General features: G+C 36.5%; 1 protein-coding gene across 4 annotated transcripts in view; it reads right to left on the minus strand.

Annotated features, from left to right (window-relative positions):
* The window catches only part of ARID4B (AT-rich interaction domain 4B), a 126,233-nt gene that overhangs the window by 11,350 nt on the left and 99,086 nt on the right, over positions 1-15,797 (minus strand). For all 4 annotated transcript variants that reach the window (XM_029244860.1, XM_029244857.1, XM_029244858.1 and 1 more), the window contains 3 exons: positions 9,449-9,533; positions 6,418-6,616; positions 312-1,526 (listed from right to left, as the gene is read on the minus strand). In XM_029244860.1, the coding sequence (XP_029100693.1) occupies positions 312-1,526; positions 6,418-6,616; positions 9,449-9,533 (1,499 nt within the window). The remainder of the gene's footprint in view (positions 1-311; positions 1,527-6,417; positions 6,617-9,448; positions 9,534-15,797) is intronic.

Raw genomic sequence — 15,797 nt, forward strand, 5'->3', positions numbered from 1 at the left:
ACACAAATATATTTAAGCTGCTCACGCCATACAGTCACTCAGTGCATCGTGAGTTTTCAAGTAGGTCTGAATTTGGGCCTGGGTGCAGTTTCTAGCACGTGTCTGGTCCGCTGTGAAATGGCAGGGGCAGCTGAAGCAGAGGACATTCAGTTCTTCTCAAGCTTTTAAACACACTCCACTCTTCCTTACAACAAACTACCTTCCAAATTTCCGTTTCTGCCACGTTCACACAAGTACTCCATGTAAACACCTCACACTTGTTACGAGAGATACTATAAACCCGTAAGGCAACGGAGCCCTGCGTGCCTCACCTTTCTCAGGATGCTCTGCTTCGGGCTGATTACTGCTGCTGGAGCTCACGCTGGCATCGAAGCCCGCGGGCGAGCTGTTCCCTTCTGACTGGAGGTCCTGGAGCTCCCCGGCCACACTGTCCACTTCGATTGTGCTATCAGTCTCACTCTTGATACTGCGGACTTCTTCTTGGTTTGGGGCCAGCGGCTCCGATACTGTTACAGAAGACGGCTGCCGACTGGCTTCCGTCACGGTGACTGAGGAAGGCGACTCAGGTGTTGTGGGAGGGGTGTTGAGCACTGAGTTACTGCCACTACTCGGAAATTCCGATTTTTTGTCACTGACCTCCGCCGGCTTTTCCTCGGTGGGTTTGTCGTCGGCACTGGGCGGCGGCGGGGCGGCCAGCTCCGCGCCGGGGGAGCAGCTCTCCTCCTCGGCCACGGTCTGCAGGGACCCCTCCACTGGGCCCTCCTCCGGGGCAGGATGGGGCGGGGAGGCCGCAGCCTCAGTGTCAGAGTCGGAGAAAAGCTCCTTCAGCGTTTTTTTAGGCCACTGTCCCTGAATACTTGACCAGACATCTTTTCGATCTTTAGCTCTGCTGTTCTGAAGTCTTTCATCAGAGTTACTTGAAAGTTTTATCCTTTTTTCGGCAACTTCTGAAAATCCTGAATAGAAACCAGTTGTCCGCAGAGACTTTCTTTTCTCCTCCAAACCGTTGTATTTCTTAGTTGGTGTCGTCTTTGCTTTTGATTTTTCTTCTTCATCTTCATCTGAAGAGCTGTTGCTACTGTTTTCTATGCAGAGGGGTTCTTTGCTCTTGGCCTTCTCTTCCTTTTTGCCAGGTGATCCGGTTTTTAAACACTCCTCGGTATTGCAATACCTTCTCTTACCACGTTTTGCCAGTGGCTTTGAAGATTTGTCTGCGGCGTCCTTCTTGACATCCTTTCTCTTTTTTGTGACGTCATCTTCTTCCTCGTAATCAGTATCTTCGGATAATCCTTCTATATCTTTTCTTAATCTTTCTGGAGATTTCGACACGGATTTGGCTATTACCAAATCTGCATGGACTTTGTTTTCTTCTAGCAAAGATGAACTGTTCTGTTCCTCTTTTGAAATAAGATCATTTCTGGTGTGGGTCAAATGATCAACCTTAGACTCTTCTTTGCCATTGTTATCTAGGTCTTGAACACCTGTCTCATCCTCTTGCTCACTGTCGTCAGCAGAACTTTCAGAAGCTAGAAAAGAAAGAGAAAACAACGAGTACGATCAGAACACTAGCAATGTCTTCTCTGTGCCAGCTAACATAAACATGGACGAGCTCCTATGTTTATAAGTACCCCAGGTTGCTAGGTTTTATCCTCGTTTTACAAGTGAGGAAACTGAGCTTCAGAAAGTGAAGACATTCACCCAATGATGGAAGTGTTCCATATCATGACTATAGTGGTAGTGACACTACTGTATACTTCTGCCAAAACTCATCAAATTGTAAACATAAAAGTCGTGACTTTCATTGTTCGTAAATTATACCTCAGTAAAGCTGATTATAAAAAAGAAAGAATTTTCCACAAATTTATGAGCACAAAATAGGGGAGTTAGGATGTAGTCCAAGGTTGTTCTAACTCCAAAGTCTATATTCTTATAAAAGCGTAGCATTCATTTTTAATGTAGCAATGATCATTCAAAGATTTTGTGAGCAATGTATTTCCACGGTAGATGCTTTAAAGAACAACATAATTCAGTAACTTAGACTTTATATAAACGTACCTATAGAATTTATTTCTTAAATGTTCATTTTAGTAAATAAATTCAATTAACTATTAAAAAATAATAGTTTTTATTATGATTTTAACATACCATTTATTGAGAAACTGTTATATGTCAAGTACCTTGAAATGCAATGCACAGATCATCTCATTCAATCTCACCATAACCCTATGAGCATGTTATTAGCCCCATTTTATAGTTTAGGAGACTAGGAGTTAGGGAGGCTAAGTAAACCACCCCAAAGAGCTAAAATATGTCAAGATCAAATCTAAATCTAAGTTGTCTGACTCCAGAATTTAGAATCTTAACTACACTACACTCTACTGAGAAGTCCATGTATATTCTTTAGCTAAATTTGTTAAAAGTAAAAAATAATTGATACAGTTAAGATGGTTAAAAACATTTAATCTTTTCAACGTGTTCCTAAATAACTGAATTTTTAAAATTATTCAAGCAATACATGTACATGGTTAAAACAAATTTAGACTCATAATAAAACACCAAAAGCTCTCTTCTTCCCTCCCCAGCCTCCAAAATGTTGTAACTATTTCCTCTGATAGTTACTATCGTTATCTCTTAATAATATGCCATTCGTTGATACGTATAAGCAGTGAGGATTTTCTCTCTTATTAATACCTCTACTCCCTTCTGCCACACTTTCTACGCAAGTGGTGTTGGGAAGTTGGACAGCCGCATGTGAATCAATGAAGTTAGAACACACCCTCACTCCATACACAAAAATAAACTCAAAATGGCTTAAAGACTTAAGTATAAGGCATGACACCATAAAACTCCTAGAAGAGAACATAGGCAAAACATTCTCTGACATAAATTGTACCAGTGTTTTCTTAGGTTCATCTTCCAAGGCAACAGAAATAAAAGCAAAAATAAACAAATGGACCTAAGCAAACTTACAAGCTTTTGCACAGCAAAGGAAACCACAAACAAAACGAAAAGACAACCTATGGACTGGGAGAAAATGTCTGCAAATGATGCAACGGACAAGGGCTTAATTACCAAAATGTAAAAATAGCTCCTACAACTCAATAAAAAAAAAAAACCCTACTGAAAAATGGGCAGAAGACGTAAACAGACATTTCTCCAAAAAAGACATACAGATGGCCAACAGGCACACGAAAAAATGCTCAACCTCACTAATTATTAGAGAAATGCAAATCAAAACTACAATATGGTACCACCTCACAGCAGTCAGAATGGCCATCATTTAAAAAGTCTACAAATAACAAATGCTGGAGAGGGTGTGGAGAAAAGGGAACTCTCCTACACTGTTAGTGGGAATGTAACTTGGTCCAGCCACTATGGAAAACAGTATGGAGGTTCCTTAAAAAGACTAAAAACAGAGTTGCCATATGATCCAGCAGTCCCACTGCTGATAATATATATCCAGAGAAAACTATAATTTGAAAAGATACATGCACCCCAATGTTCACAGCAGCACTATTTATAACAGCCAAGACATGGAAGCAACCTAAATGTCCACTGACAGATGACTGGATAAAGAAGATGCGGTACATATATACAATGGAATGCTACTCAGCCATAAAAAAAAGAATGAAAGAATGCCATTTGCAGCAACATGTAGAGACCTAGAGATTATCATACTAAGCAAAGTAAGTCAGAAAGAGAAAGACATATTGATACCATATGATATCACTTATATGTGGAATCTAAAATATTACACAAATAAATTTATTTATGAAACAGAAACAGATTTCACAGACATAGAAAATAAGCTTATGATTACCAAAGGGTAAAGGGGGTGGGGAGGGATAAGTTAGGAGTTTGGGATTAGCATATACAAACTACTATATATAAAATAGACAACAAGGTCCTGTATAGCACAGGGAACTATATTCAAAATCCTGTAATAAACCATAATGGAAAAGAATTATGTGTATATATGTGTAACTGAACCACTCTGTTGTACTCGGAAACTAATACAACATTGTAAATCAACTATACTTCAGTAAAAAAAAAAAAAAAAAAGAATAAAATCAGAAACATAAGATATTGTACAAGAACAGAATTGTATAAAGCATGCAGAAAACAAGTTCTTGAAAATTAAAAACATTACAGCTGTCAATAAGCATTACAGCAGTAAATTAAATAGTAAAAGGACTAAAAGATAAAGTTGAGAAAATTTCTAAGAAATTAGAGGAAAAAGACAAAAGAATAAGTAATATGTCCCTGCCAAAAGATAAGAATATTAGAGTATACTGCAGAATGTTCAATAGCAATATAATGGCAGGTTGAGAGACAGAGAGAGACAGAGAGAGAGAGAGAGAGAGAGAGAAACAGTGAAATGCAGAGGAGGAAATCAACAAAATAATTCATGAAAACTATCCAGAACAGAAAGACACAAGTTTCTAGAATGAAACAACTTAGTAAGTACACACCACAGTGGATGAAAATACATCCTCACAAGGTATAATCCTGTGAAATTTTAGGACATTAGAAACAAAGATTCAAGATTCCAGAAAAAGGGAAAGGCAAAAACAAGCAATAAAACAAGTCACATACAAAGAATCAGAAACTAGAAGAGCTCTGGACTTCACAGAAATAACACTGTAAGCAAAAAAAACAGTGGAACAATGTCAGTAAAATAATTAAGGAAAAACGTCCAACCCTGCTAAACCATGAATAAAGATATTTTCAGATATGGACAGTCTCTAAAAATGTATCTTCCCTCTTATTCACTTGTTCTCAAAATTTACTAGAGAATGTGCTCCACCACAATGAGTATACCAAAGAAGGTTAAAAAAACACATCAGATATCCAAAACAAAGAAATTCTAGGGACCGCTTTGAAGAGAGCTCTAAAAAGTTCCCAGGAAGAGAACTGTGCATCAAATGTAGAAGGAAACCAGTGCAGGCCGTGCAGTGTATTTCCAAAGGAAGTCACATGAAGGGCTATCATCCCCAAGATGCCTCCTGCCATCAACTAGATTCTCTGTATGTATTTTAGCTTGTTTCCACCATTTGGTGATGAAATTCCAGCTCTCCCCTCAAGGTCTTGTGTGCCATCACCTGAATCGGATAATGACGTCACTTTACCCAGCAAAAACATTTTGTTTTGACCTACGCCTGAAAGCCAGGCGTATGTCTGGGAAGCCTGGAGTCTGAAAACGCACAGGACCGTCCTACTCCCACTGAACATATTCCTTTTGGTCACCCTCTGAGACTATGTCAGATATTCCTGTGGGGAGCCCCGATGTTTCCTACAACGGCCTCATTACCTTGCCCCACTGAATTCCCTTCCAGAGGCTTTTGTAGACTCACAAAGAAGCTTAATATGACCTAGAGAGTCTATTCAGATAACATTCTCAGGGAGCCTTCATCTAAGTGGAAATACTGCCTTTTTTACATAGCTAGGTTTACGCTCGCCACGGTTTTCAGAAAACTAAGTAATATCCTCTTTAGGAATATATATAGGTTTAATATAATTCTAAAGAAAAGTAAAAGAACGATTAAGTCAGAATATTAATTACTTTTCAGGGAGACATAACTATTTTAAGTAAATACTACTTGTTCACCACTGTGCTAGTCATACAATATTCGTATCATTAGTCTTTAAATTATATATATATTTCCATATACTGTTCTGTATTTCTGATATAGTAGAAAATTATGAAAAATGAACTTTAGAATATTTAGATATTTACAAATAATAAATATCCATCTGAAATAAGAGAGAAAAACAATTTCTATTACATTCAAAATCAATAAAAATTCAAACTCTCTTAAGTTATAAGAAATGTAAAGTTTGTGTTTTTTTTTAAGAAATGTAAAGCAGCTTTATGGAGATACATTCTTTTATTTCATTTGACAGATCAGATTCTCTCTTTCCTGCCAGTCAGATTTACAAAAATCTTCCCCTCCAGTACTCATCACTTTTATTATTTGTTAAACTTCATTCTGCCTTAAACATTAAGCAATAAGGACATCATAAAAGAGATCATAATAAATATAATCAAGATAAGCAAAGTTTGGTATTCTTTACAAAAAGTTCAGTATAATTTTATACTCTGATATTGCATAATACAAACTATGTTTTACATGGCTACAGAAAGGATGGTACCTGAAAAGAACACAGTAATAGTACCAGAGGTTGAATATTAAATTTTAACTAAAATCTAATGGTGCCCTCAGCTTTACTAATAACAGAAATATTTCCAAGCCTCAATCAATGGCTGATTTTATTTCAAGTAATAACAGAGTCAACAAAATTCTGGTTCAATTAAAAACAGAGAATTTGATAATGTCACTGAATTACCTTTATAGAATTTGATTTATAAAAATTAAAACAAATACTTGCATGCAACAGGATATTTGTTATGTTTACCTTGAAGTCCATTAAGGATAGAAGTGATTTCTATGGATTTAATATGAGCTGTATCAGAGTTTTTGGCATCAGTAAGATCCAATTTGGATACCATTTCAGGAGATGGATTTGTCTGAAATGGTGGTTTTGACAAGCGCCGAAGTTTACAGTTCTTAGGAGAATACTTTTCATCTTTGTCTTTTTCTTTGTCTAATTTATTCTAGGTTAAGAAAAAAAAAAGGTATCCCATGTTAGCCATAATAGATCATGAGGCATTTATTAGTAACAATGTTAAAACTCATTTTTAACTCAACGTTACAGACTATTATTAAAAAACATACAAAGAAAGAATACAAACAGTCCCACAAAACAGTCAGAAATGTTTTTTCAAAGTTATTTAACAAATACTACAGGATGAGAAGTAAGTTTTTGTCTAATATTTATATTTTAATAGTGGAAATAAATTAGCAATCAGATAGGCAATTAAGACTAGCAAACTTCCCTACTGCTAATAATTGGTGTTACAAAGTCTGTAAAAATTAAATCACAATAGGCTTAAATTAAATATTCACTAAAAAAAACAGAAACATAATTTCAAGCTGATAGTTCTAAAACCTGTAAGATTCTCAATATAAAATGAGAGTTAGGAATGACACAACTTCAAATATCTTCATTCAGTTGACAGCTGGGAGTAACAAACAAATGACTTGCTATAAAGTCAAGTCAGTGGGGCAACCCTCCTGTATGACTGATAATGTTTCAGGAAAAAATGAGAAATTTTTTGAAATTCTCTATTTACGAACAGATGAGCAGAGGTTAATATATTTCTTGGAAAGTACTTTTTAAATTTGTTTTAAAAATTATTTATAGGACTTCCCTGGTGGCACAGTGGTTAAGAACCCGCCTGCCAATGCAGGGGACACGGGTTTGAGCCCTGGTCCGGGAAGATCCCACATGCCGCGGGGCAACTAAACCCATGTGCCACAACTACTGAGCCTGCGCTCTAGAGCCCTCAAGCCACAACTACTGAGCCCACGTGCCACAACTACTGAAGCCCGCGTGCCTAGAGCCCGTGCTCCGCAACAAGAGAAGCCACCACAATGAGAAGCCCGCGCACCACAACGAAGAGTAGCCCCCACTCACGGCAACTAGAGAAAGCCCGCACTCAGCAACGAAGACCCAATGCAGCCAAAGATAAATAAATAAAATAATTACAAAAAAAATTTATAGGAAAAATAATTTAGACAAGCTTCTAAATGATAATGTAGAGCACTACGTAGAAGTAAACAATTCTGAAGTCCTGTTATATAGTGAGAATATAGAACATGACTGGCTATTTTTACAATTCTCCCAAAAACGGTACATAATTAGTATCATTCTGGATACTAGAGGAGAAGTTATTCTGTTTAGGGTAGTGGTTCTCTAAGTGTGGACTCTGGCCCAGCGACATTAGCATCTTCTGGGAATTTGTTAGAAGTGAAAACTCCTCGAACCAGACTCAGATCTAGTGAATCAGAAACGCTGGGGATGGGCCAATCTGAGTTTCAACAAGTCCTTCAGGTGACTGTAACACATGTTCAAGTGTGAGATCCACTGACTTAGAGCACGTGGGCTGAATTCTCTGGATGCACTGAGGCGGCTTATGTGTAGGTAGACTACCAAAACCTCTCAATGATTAGTGCTCTTCTCATTTTCCTATTCTTGCCAGCCTTTTCATCACTTTATACCACAGATCATAATATACCATGCATTATGAAGGCAAAAATAGTCTACCCCACGCAAATTTCAAATATGGCTTTTAACGCCTATCAGAGGACAGCCTTGAAAATAGTGGTTCTCACAGTCAGATGAGATCGAGTGATGGGTATACAATATTAAATATTTTCTAGGAAGCTTTTTCAAAATTCACATGCCTCTTCCCTTATGACCCAGAATTTTAAATGCCTGGAAGGGGCCGAGAACTAAATTGAGAATTAAATAAATATTTAGAAAAAATTCCCCAAGTGTAATATTCTAACATTGATTCTCCTACCCCTACCCTATCTTCTACCTGAGAAATACTACTTCTAAAACTTGCTCTGTGTAAGGAAACTGACTTGTTAGTGCCACACACACACAGCTCTTCTAGTAGCTTAGAGCGATGCTAAATGTAGCATGACTTCCAATAAAGACCAAGAGTGTCCTGAGTTGTAGCTACTGAGTTGCTATACCAAAACTTTAAAAATATGGACCCAATTTCACAGTGAGAAAAGAATAATCACTCTAGGGGAAACCTTTCAGTATTTAGGGCCACTAGGGTATCATTTAGCCAGAAAGTAAATAGCTCCTCATTTTTAATGTGAAAATTGAATTTCAGGAGAACTATTAAACACTTCAACTATATATACCATTCAAAGTATTAAAGAGCCATTAAAAAGATTTAAAAATATTCTAAAACCTAGTTAATGGTTCTACTTTCTAATAAAACATTAGAAAGATTCAGTCTTAGAATGAATAAGCGTAATTCTATCATACATAAAAGTAACCTTAATTTCCATACAAGCTCATTAATAGATTCCCCACGGTATCTATGTAGAGTTTGCCTAATAGTGTCTTGTGAGCACATTCTAAGCCACTACCTATATGGTCAGAGAAAGATGAAGAAAAAAGAAGAGCTTCAGATAGGCTCTCCTCTGCCTTCAGACACCTCCTTCTCTTCCTCTAACGGTTTACAGCTATTACAGTAACCCCAGGGCTCCCAGCCACGATACTTAATGACTCCTAGTTGGAGACTAGAGGTGTAGGAAACAGTTGAAATGGGTAAGTGAAATCCGGCTGAGTGGACTTATACAATGTTGGAACTGAAAAAGCCTCAAAGATCATTTAGTACTGTTTTCAAAATGCCTTTCCATAAGCTGACAATCTTAATTGTACGCAAATCTAGCATTTGATAAATTTGCTATTTCAAGAGAGCATTTCCACTCTACTAACACTAATGCACACACACTTAATACTCATTTTGGAGACAAAGTTCCTTAATTAAGAGCTATAATACAGCAAAATAAGCACTTACCTTTATTTTCTTGCGATGTTTTATCTTTGGCACATTTTTATCAGCAGGTCGTACTATTTTATCTGCTTTAATCCATTCGTCATATCTAAAATTGAAGGAAATTAACATAAATATAAAACACATACCACAGAAGGAACCATGCCATATTACAGAGAAACTTGTAAATAGAATCAGAACATTTCAGAACTGGAAAGGGCCTTGGAGGCCACCTAGTTCAACTTCCTAGTTCAAGAAATAAAGTTACCACGGCTCAAAGAGAGAGATGAAGTGACCTATCCAAGGACACAATGTCAGCTACTGGCTGCGCTAAGACTCAGCAAGGTCTCTGGACTCCTGGACTAGCGCGCACTCCTTGCTCCGCTGCCCCAATGAGAAACCAAGTCTGTGCAACAGCTATGAAAAGAAATCCCAGTATTTCCTATACTTTTCTGTATACTTTCTTGTGTTCGTAAGCACCAAGTAGCCCATTTTTCCTAACCGTGTCAGGAAGCTATAAGGGGAAGCACAGCTCTGCCAAGCCTCCAGTGCTGAGACACTTCCTACGTGTGCAGGCAGCTGAGGGCCAACAGTCGTGATGGCCTCTCCACTCAGTGCTGGCAGTCTGCATGATTTTACAGGGTGCAAGTCACTACTGACTGCAATAAATCTACTTGTTTAAAGGGAAAAATAAAAGACAGTTTATTTTCGTAAAAACTCAGCCAGAAAGAAGAAACATTAAAAACAAATTAACCTCTTTTTATGTTTGAAAGTTATCTACATTTATTCTGGAAAATGGGAAAACTCACTGACATTTTTAACTCAAGAAAATGAACAACTGAAAATGAGCTTTTAAATTAAAATGTCCTCATTACCAGAGGTATTAAGTGAAGTAATAAAGACCTTAAGTCAGGAAGCAAATGACCTGGGTCATTAGCTTATTAATAAATTACATTCTTGCTCTAGATAGGCCTAGTTGTATCTGTAACAAGTCCCAGGCAGAGCTATACTGCTGGTGCAAACCACGGGCTGCGGCAAAGCTGAGGGCTGGGCCCTACAATGGTTATGGCAGTGTCTGCTAGAAGCTGCTGAGGGCCACAGTGGTAACTGGAGAGGACGAGGAAAGAATGGAATGAGTTCTAGAGAAGACTTTACATATCCTTGCTGACTAGTTATGTGGCCCTGGTCAAGACGTTCTCAACCTCAGACTTAGTTCGTTCTGTATAAGGACCACATTAAAAAGATAAAATAAAAAATAAGATTGCATATCACATATGGCTCTTTGAGGATCAAATATATGATAAGTGCTTTGAAACAGTTTAAGTCAAATATTATTCTTCTACTAAACACACTCCTCTGGTATATATACTGGCACACTAGCACCTACCTGTACATTTATAGTAATTTTAATTTTCCCATTAATACTCAAAATTGCATGATGCTTGACAAGAAAGCAATTTAGTTCCTTCCAAAATTAGAGTGAAGGTGAAGAATGAACAGAAAATATATCTGCCCTCTACAAATTTGAATGTGAACTTCTAGAAGTTGCTCTTACTTGAATATAGTTATGGAAATCAGTGCTATGTACTTTAAGAAAAAACAAAACAAGCTTTCTATCTTCTTATGAGATAAACTAAAAACAGTTCATGATGGTTACACATAACATCAGCATAAGCTAAACGAAGATATAAGAGTTTTTTACCTTTCTTAACCAAAGACTACCTGTTGTACAATTAATTTTGTAATACCAGACATTTTGACTACCAGTAAGAGTACTAGTCAATTCCACTTGGATTTTTGACATGAATTATTATATTTCAAATTCGGGTGAAACAGTGGCTTTCAATGCAAGAATATCACCAAGATATTGCAGCTCTGATGGAGCACCAAACACATCAAACAAGCAAAAAATACTTACTGTCCCCATAGTTACAATGTTCACCGTGACAGAGAAAGACTTCTTTACAAGTCAGAGGTAATGTATTTTGCTTAAATTCTCTTAGGAACAAGGTATAAGGAACATATACATAAATAAAACAGCGGTTACTCCACATGGTACAGGCTGATGCTCACTGCCTAAGCTCCACTAGAGTACGGATACTATATGATAACTATTTTCTCCTCCACCCAAACATAAACTAAGGATGGTATATAAGAGGACTGGTTATCAGAAGAACTTTAGTGAGTTTGGGGGTGGAAAGAGGGTTGAGCCAGGCAGGAAACAAAAAAGAAAGATTCTGGAATTAGAAGAAACAAACTATATATGCTTCTAAAATACTTGAACAGCAGTAATTAAACACGATGGTCTTACTATTCTACGTAACAATTTTGTTTGAAAACTACTGAATGTTCTGTATGGTTTTAGGAGATTCCTTGGGAAATTCTTTAGATATGTTTCCTACTAGAGCAATTACACGGTAATGTATGGTTCTATAAGTATTAGCTAATATTTATACTGTGACTCCTTTATTATTTGCCTCTTTCTATTCTCCTTTCTCAGTGCTTTTTGTTTGTTCAGGCATTCCCTTGTTCTAATACTATTCTTTTAGATCTTTTTTCAGCTAGATTTACGCTGCCTTTCATAAAATATAATAACACGTTGTTATTGTTATTATAATTAATATCCTTCAGAACTAGAACATGCCTTAAAAATCTATCAAGAATTTATTTCACAGATTGAGAAACTCAAACCATGGAAGCAAACTCACGTTGCAAGCTACAGGCTTGCCAAAAACCACTATGTGAGGAGTTAGAGAAGAACGGGAAATGGACTGCCTGTTAAACAGTGTAATACTAGAATGATTACTACTAGGCAGGCCAGGTCCTGTTCAGAGTAAGCATACAGAAGAGTCCAGACCAGCAACTGAAAAAGCCTCATTAAGAATGCACAGCATGAACCAATCCACGAGGAGGGAGAACGGATGAAAACAATGCGTGAGAATTCTGGTTAAGGTAGCTTTTTCAAATTACAAATGCCTTTAACCAAACAGAGGTTGAGACCAGTGATGTAAACATTAACAGAAATATTTCAAAATGTAATGAGGTTCCAAGTAGCACTTTAGTTGCCTGACTAATCTTACAAGGAAAAAAAAAAAAAAAAAAGATGATCAGAAAATAGAGATAGCTATAACTGATCATTGTATATATTTTAAAAATAGGAAATGTTCTTTCCCTTTACGTAATTACTGATTACAGTACTATTCAGGAGTTCTATTCTCTTTTCTTTTCTTTTTTGTTTTTGGCTGCAAGGCATGTGGGATTCTAGTTCCCCAACCAGGGATCAAACATGCGCCCCCTGCACTGGAAGCATGGCGTCTTGACCACTGGACCACCAAGGAAGTCCATGAGTTCTATTTTCTTTACAGAATACTTTCAAAGACCAGGAAGGAGAGAAACATAAATTCATGTGGGAAAAAAGCAAAACGATACACCTCGAAAGGCAACATTTCCTACTGACACTAAATTATATAAGAGTTAGGTCAATTTAATTTTTATTTTACTAGTGCTTGTTAACTTAAATTAAGTAATATTAGTGGGTTAAGATCTCTGATTCCCTACCAAATACCAAGAATAAAGACTTGAATGAAGGGAATTTAGTTCAGAACTACAGAAAAAGCTGCCACTGATTCTGTTTATTCTATATAAACTTAAACTTTTTATATAGTCTATTTAATATACATTAAAAAGAGATTACAGCACATTTACTTTAGGCATAAGAAAATAGTCAAAGAAGATAGAAAATGGGAAAATTTAGTTCAAATTCAAATATCTTGGACACCACAGAAATCGAAATTACAGGGAAGTGGCAAACAGCAGAAAATTGCAGCTAAGAAACAGAAGACCATGAAATATTTCTCATTTCTCCTTGGGGCACCATACCAAGTACAGTATCCATTCATCCCTCAAAATACATTCTTATAGAATATAAGAATTGGAGCTTCCCTGGTGGCGCAGTGGTTGAGAGTCCACCTGCCGATGCAGGGGACACGGGTTCGTGCCCTGGTCCGGGAAGATCGCACATGCTGCGGAGCGGCTGGGCCCGTGAGCCATGGCCGCTGGGCCTGCGCGTCCGGAGCCTGTGCTCCGCAACGGGAGAGGCCACAACAGTGAGAGGCCCGCGTACCGCAAAAAAAAAAAAAAAGAATACAAGAATTTACAAAACTAAGTCAAATATAAATTTTTTGGTTTTAAAATGCTTCCATCCTCTCAAACATTCCCAAATACATGGACATGCTATACTTCCCTCACAGTGGCTCTCCAATATTCTTGATTCGGCTTTAAGTACCACAAAGTGAATCAAGACATTAGAACGCATATTCTGATGGGGTCTCTCTACTGTGCAGGAACTACAAACAGCTATTTAGGGCAACAGGTATTCAAAGAAACCACGTTATTGTTAAATACCTAGATTTCTCCCCAAGGCTAGCAGGCCTATTGCTGTCAGCTCTCATGTTCTGTGATAATGTAGCTTGAAAACTAGGAGAGAAATTTAAGCTAAGTGGTTGGCCTACAAACAAAATGACCTGCAACTTTAATCCAAGCAATAGAGTTTTATGAGAATGTCTGAGGAAAACAAGGAAGTTTGGATTATTGATATAAACTATACTACCTTTAGTTGGACTTTAAATTTAGAAATTACAAACAGAAGAGAGTAATTGGCCTGTTTGTGACAAAAGGAAATACAGTTTGCCAGGGCACAAGGAAAAGAAGATTACTAAATGCTTCCATTTAAAAACAAATATCAAAAAACAAAGAAAAACAAATATCGGGATAAATATTAACAAACACTGGGTTCGAAAATGAAGACTAAGTCTGTTAATGATTAGCCCATACTTTTTCAATTCAGTTATCAATAAATTCATTGTAATTAATGCGTGGAAGTCTAGACAAGTATCTTATCTGATATTTAAAGTACTAAGGAAAATATTTTCAAAGAATATACTGACTTATTTGAGAACAGTCTATTGAGATCATCTAACATTCAACTAACGGAATAAACATGAATGAACAGATGCATGAGCAACTCATTTAACTTCTAGCCTTCTGTTCCCTGACCTACCTAAAATGCAGAAGGTAGAACAGATGATCCCTCAAATTAAAAAATTATATGAAACTCCCAGACTAGAAGTCTACAGAAGGGCTTATTCACTCGACAAATACTTCTTAGATACCTATCATGTGACAGGCTCTGTGCTAGGCACTGGGTAATAAATGCACCACAGCTCCTTATCGAGGAGTTTACAATTTAACAGAGAGGACCACACTAATCAGTCATTATGTAAGTAATAATACAAACCTCTGAACCATTCGAACAAAGTAGCTACATAAATATTTGAAATTTTAATGTGTCGAATTAAAATATTTATATAAAGCTAAAAGGAACCATTCAGAGACCATAGCATACTTGCTCTCACCAGAGAAAAACAGAGTTCTAAAAAGAAAACGTTTTGACTTTTTTTTGGATGTGTTGGCAAATCATCTAAGAAATCATTTAGCAACAATAAAAATGGAAAAGAACATTAGTCAACCAGACATAAGATACCAAAATGGTTACTGTGCCCACATCAGTTCAGATTTTGGTTCTGCTTAAACCTAACTAAACCACTTTCAAAGAAATATCATCAGCCATGTATTAATATAAACCCACACAATAATTACATGCAGAATAAGGATACCGTACAAATAATTTTATCAACAAAACTGAACTGACAAAATACTTAAAAACTCATTATTTAAAATATGCATACAGATTACAAAAGACAAAATCTAATAACTAACCGTTAATATAAGTGAAATATTAACATCATTTGTATGTTGTTTTCTGTAATGGAGAGACTCATTTCATAATTGCTGAACAATATGTATTTTATATCCTGCCTATCTATAGGCAAAAAACTTAATATGTCATAAAACTAACTTAGCTTTTAAAAACCTCACATCTAAAGTGGAAATTTAGGCCCTCTTTAACATGGAAAGGAATTCTTTCCCCCTTAATTGAGTAAGAATATAGGAGGGAAGAAATATGACATTGTAATAGAAAAAAAGACCAAGTCACGATGAAGAGCCGCACTAGTTATTATCAATTATAAACTTTATAAGCAATTTAATCAATATTTACCTACTTTATGAATTTTCTATAATAATCTCAATTTACATATTTATTTTTAATGTGAGAGAATATCTAAAGCAAAATTTATAGAGACCTACTGACTACAGTTTAACGCTTTTAGTCATGTACTTAGGATAAAACAAAGATAAAAGCATCATATTATTGAAAAACTAAAATTCTAAGCATGCTATTAACATTTCATATTTCCACTCCATACAACACTGTTAAATCCACATCAAAGAAACAGGAATGGTGTTCATTGTA

Source organism: Monodon monoceros, unplaced genomic scaffold (assembly GCF_005190385.1).
Source record: "Monodon monoceros isolate NGI ecotype Baffin Bay Population unplaced genomic scaffold, NGI_Narwhal_1 Super_Scaffold_4, whole genome shotgun sequence".
Lineage (NCBI taxonomy): Eukaryota > Metazoa > Chordata > Mammalia > Artiodactyla > Monodontidae > Monodon > Monodon monoceros.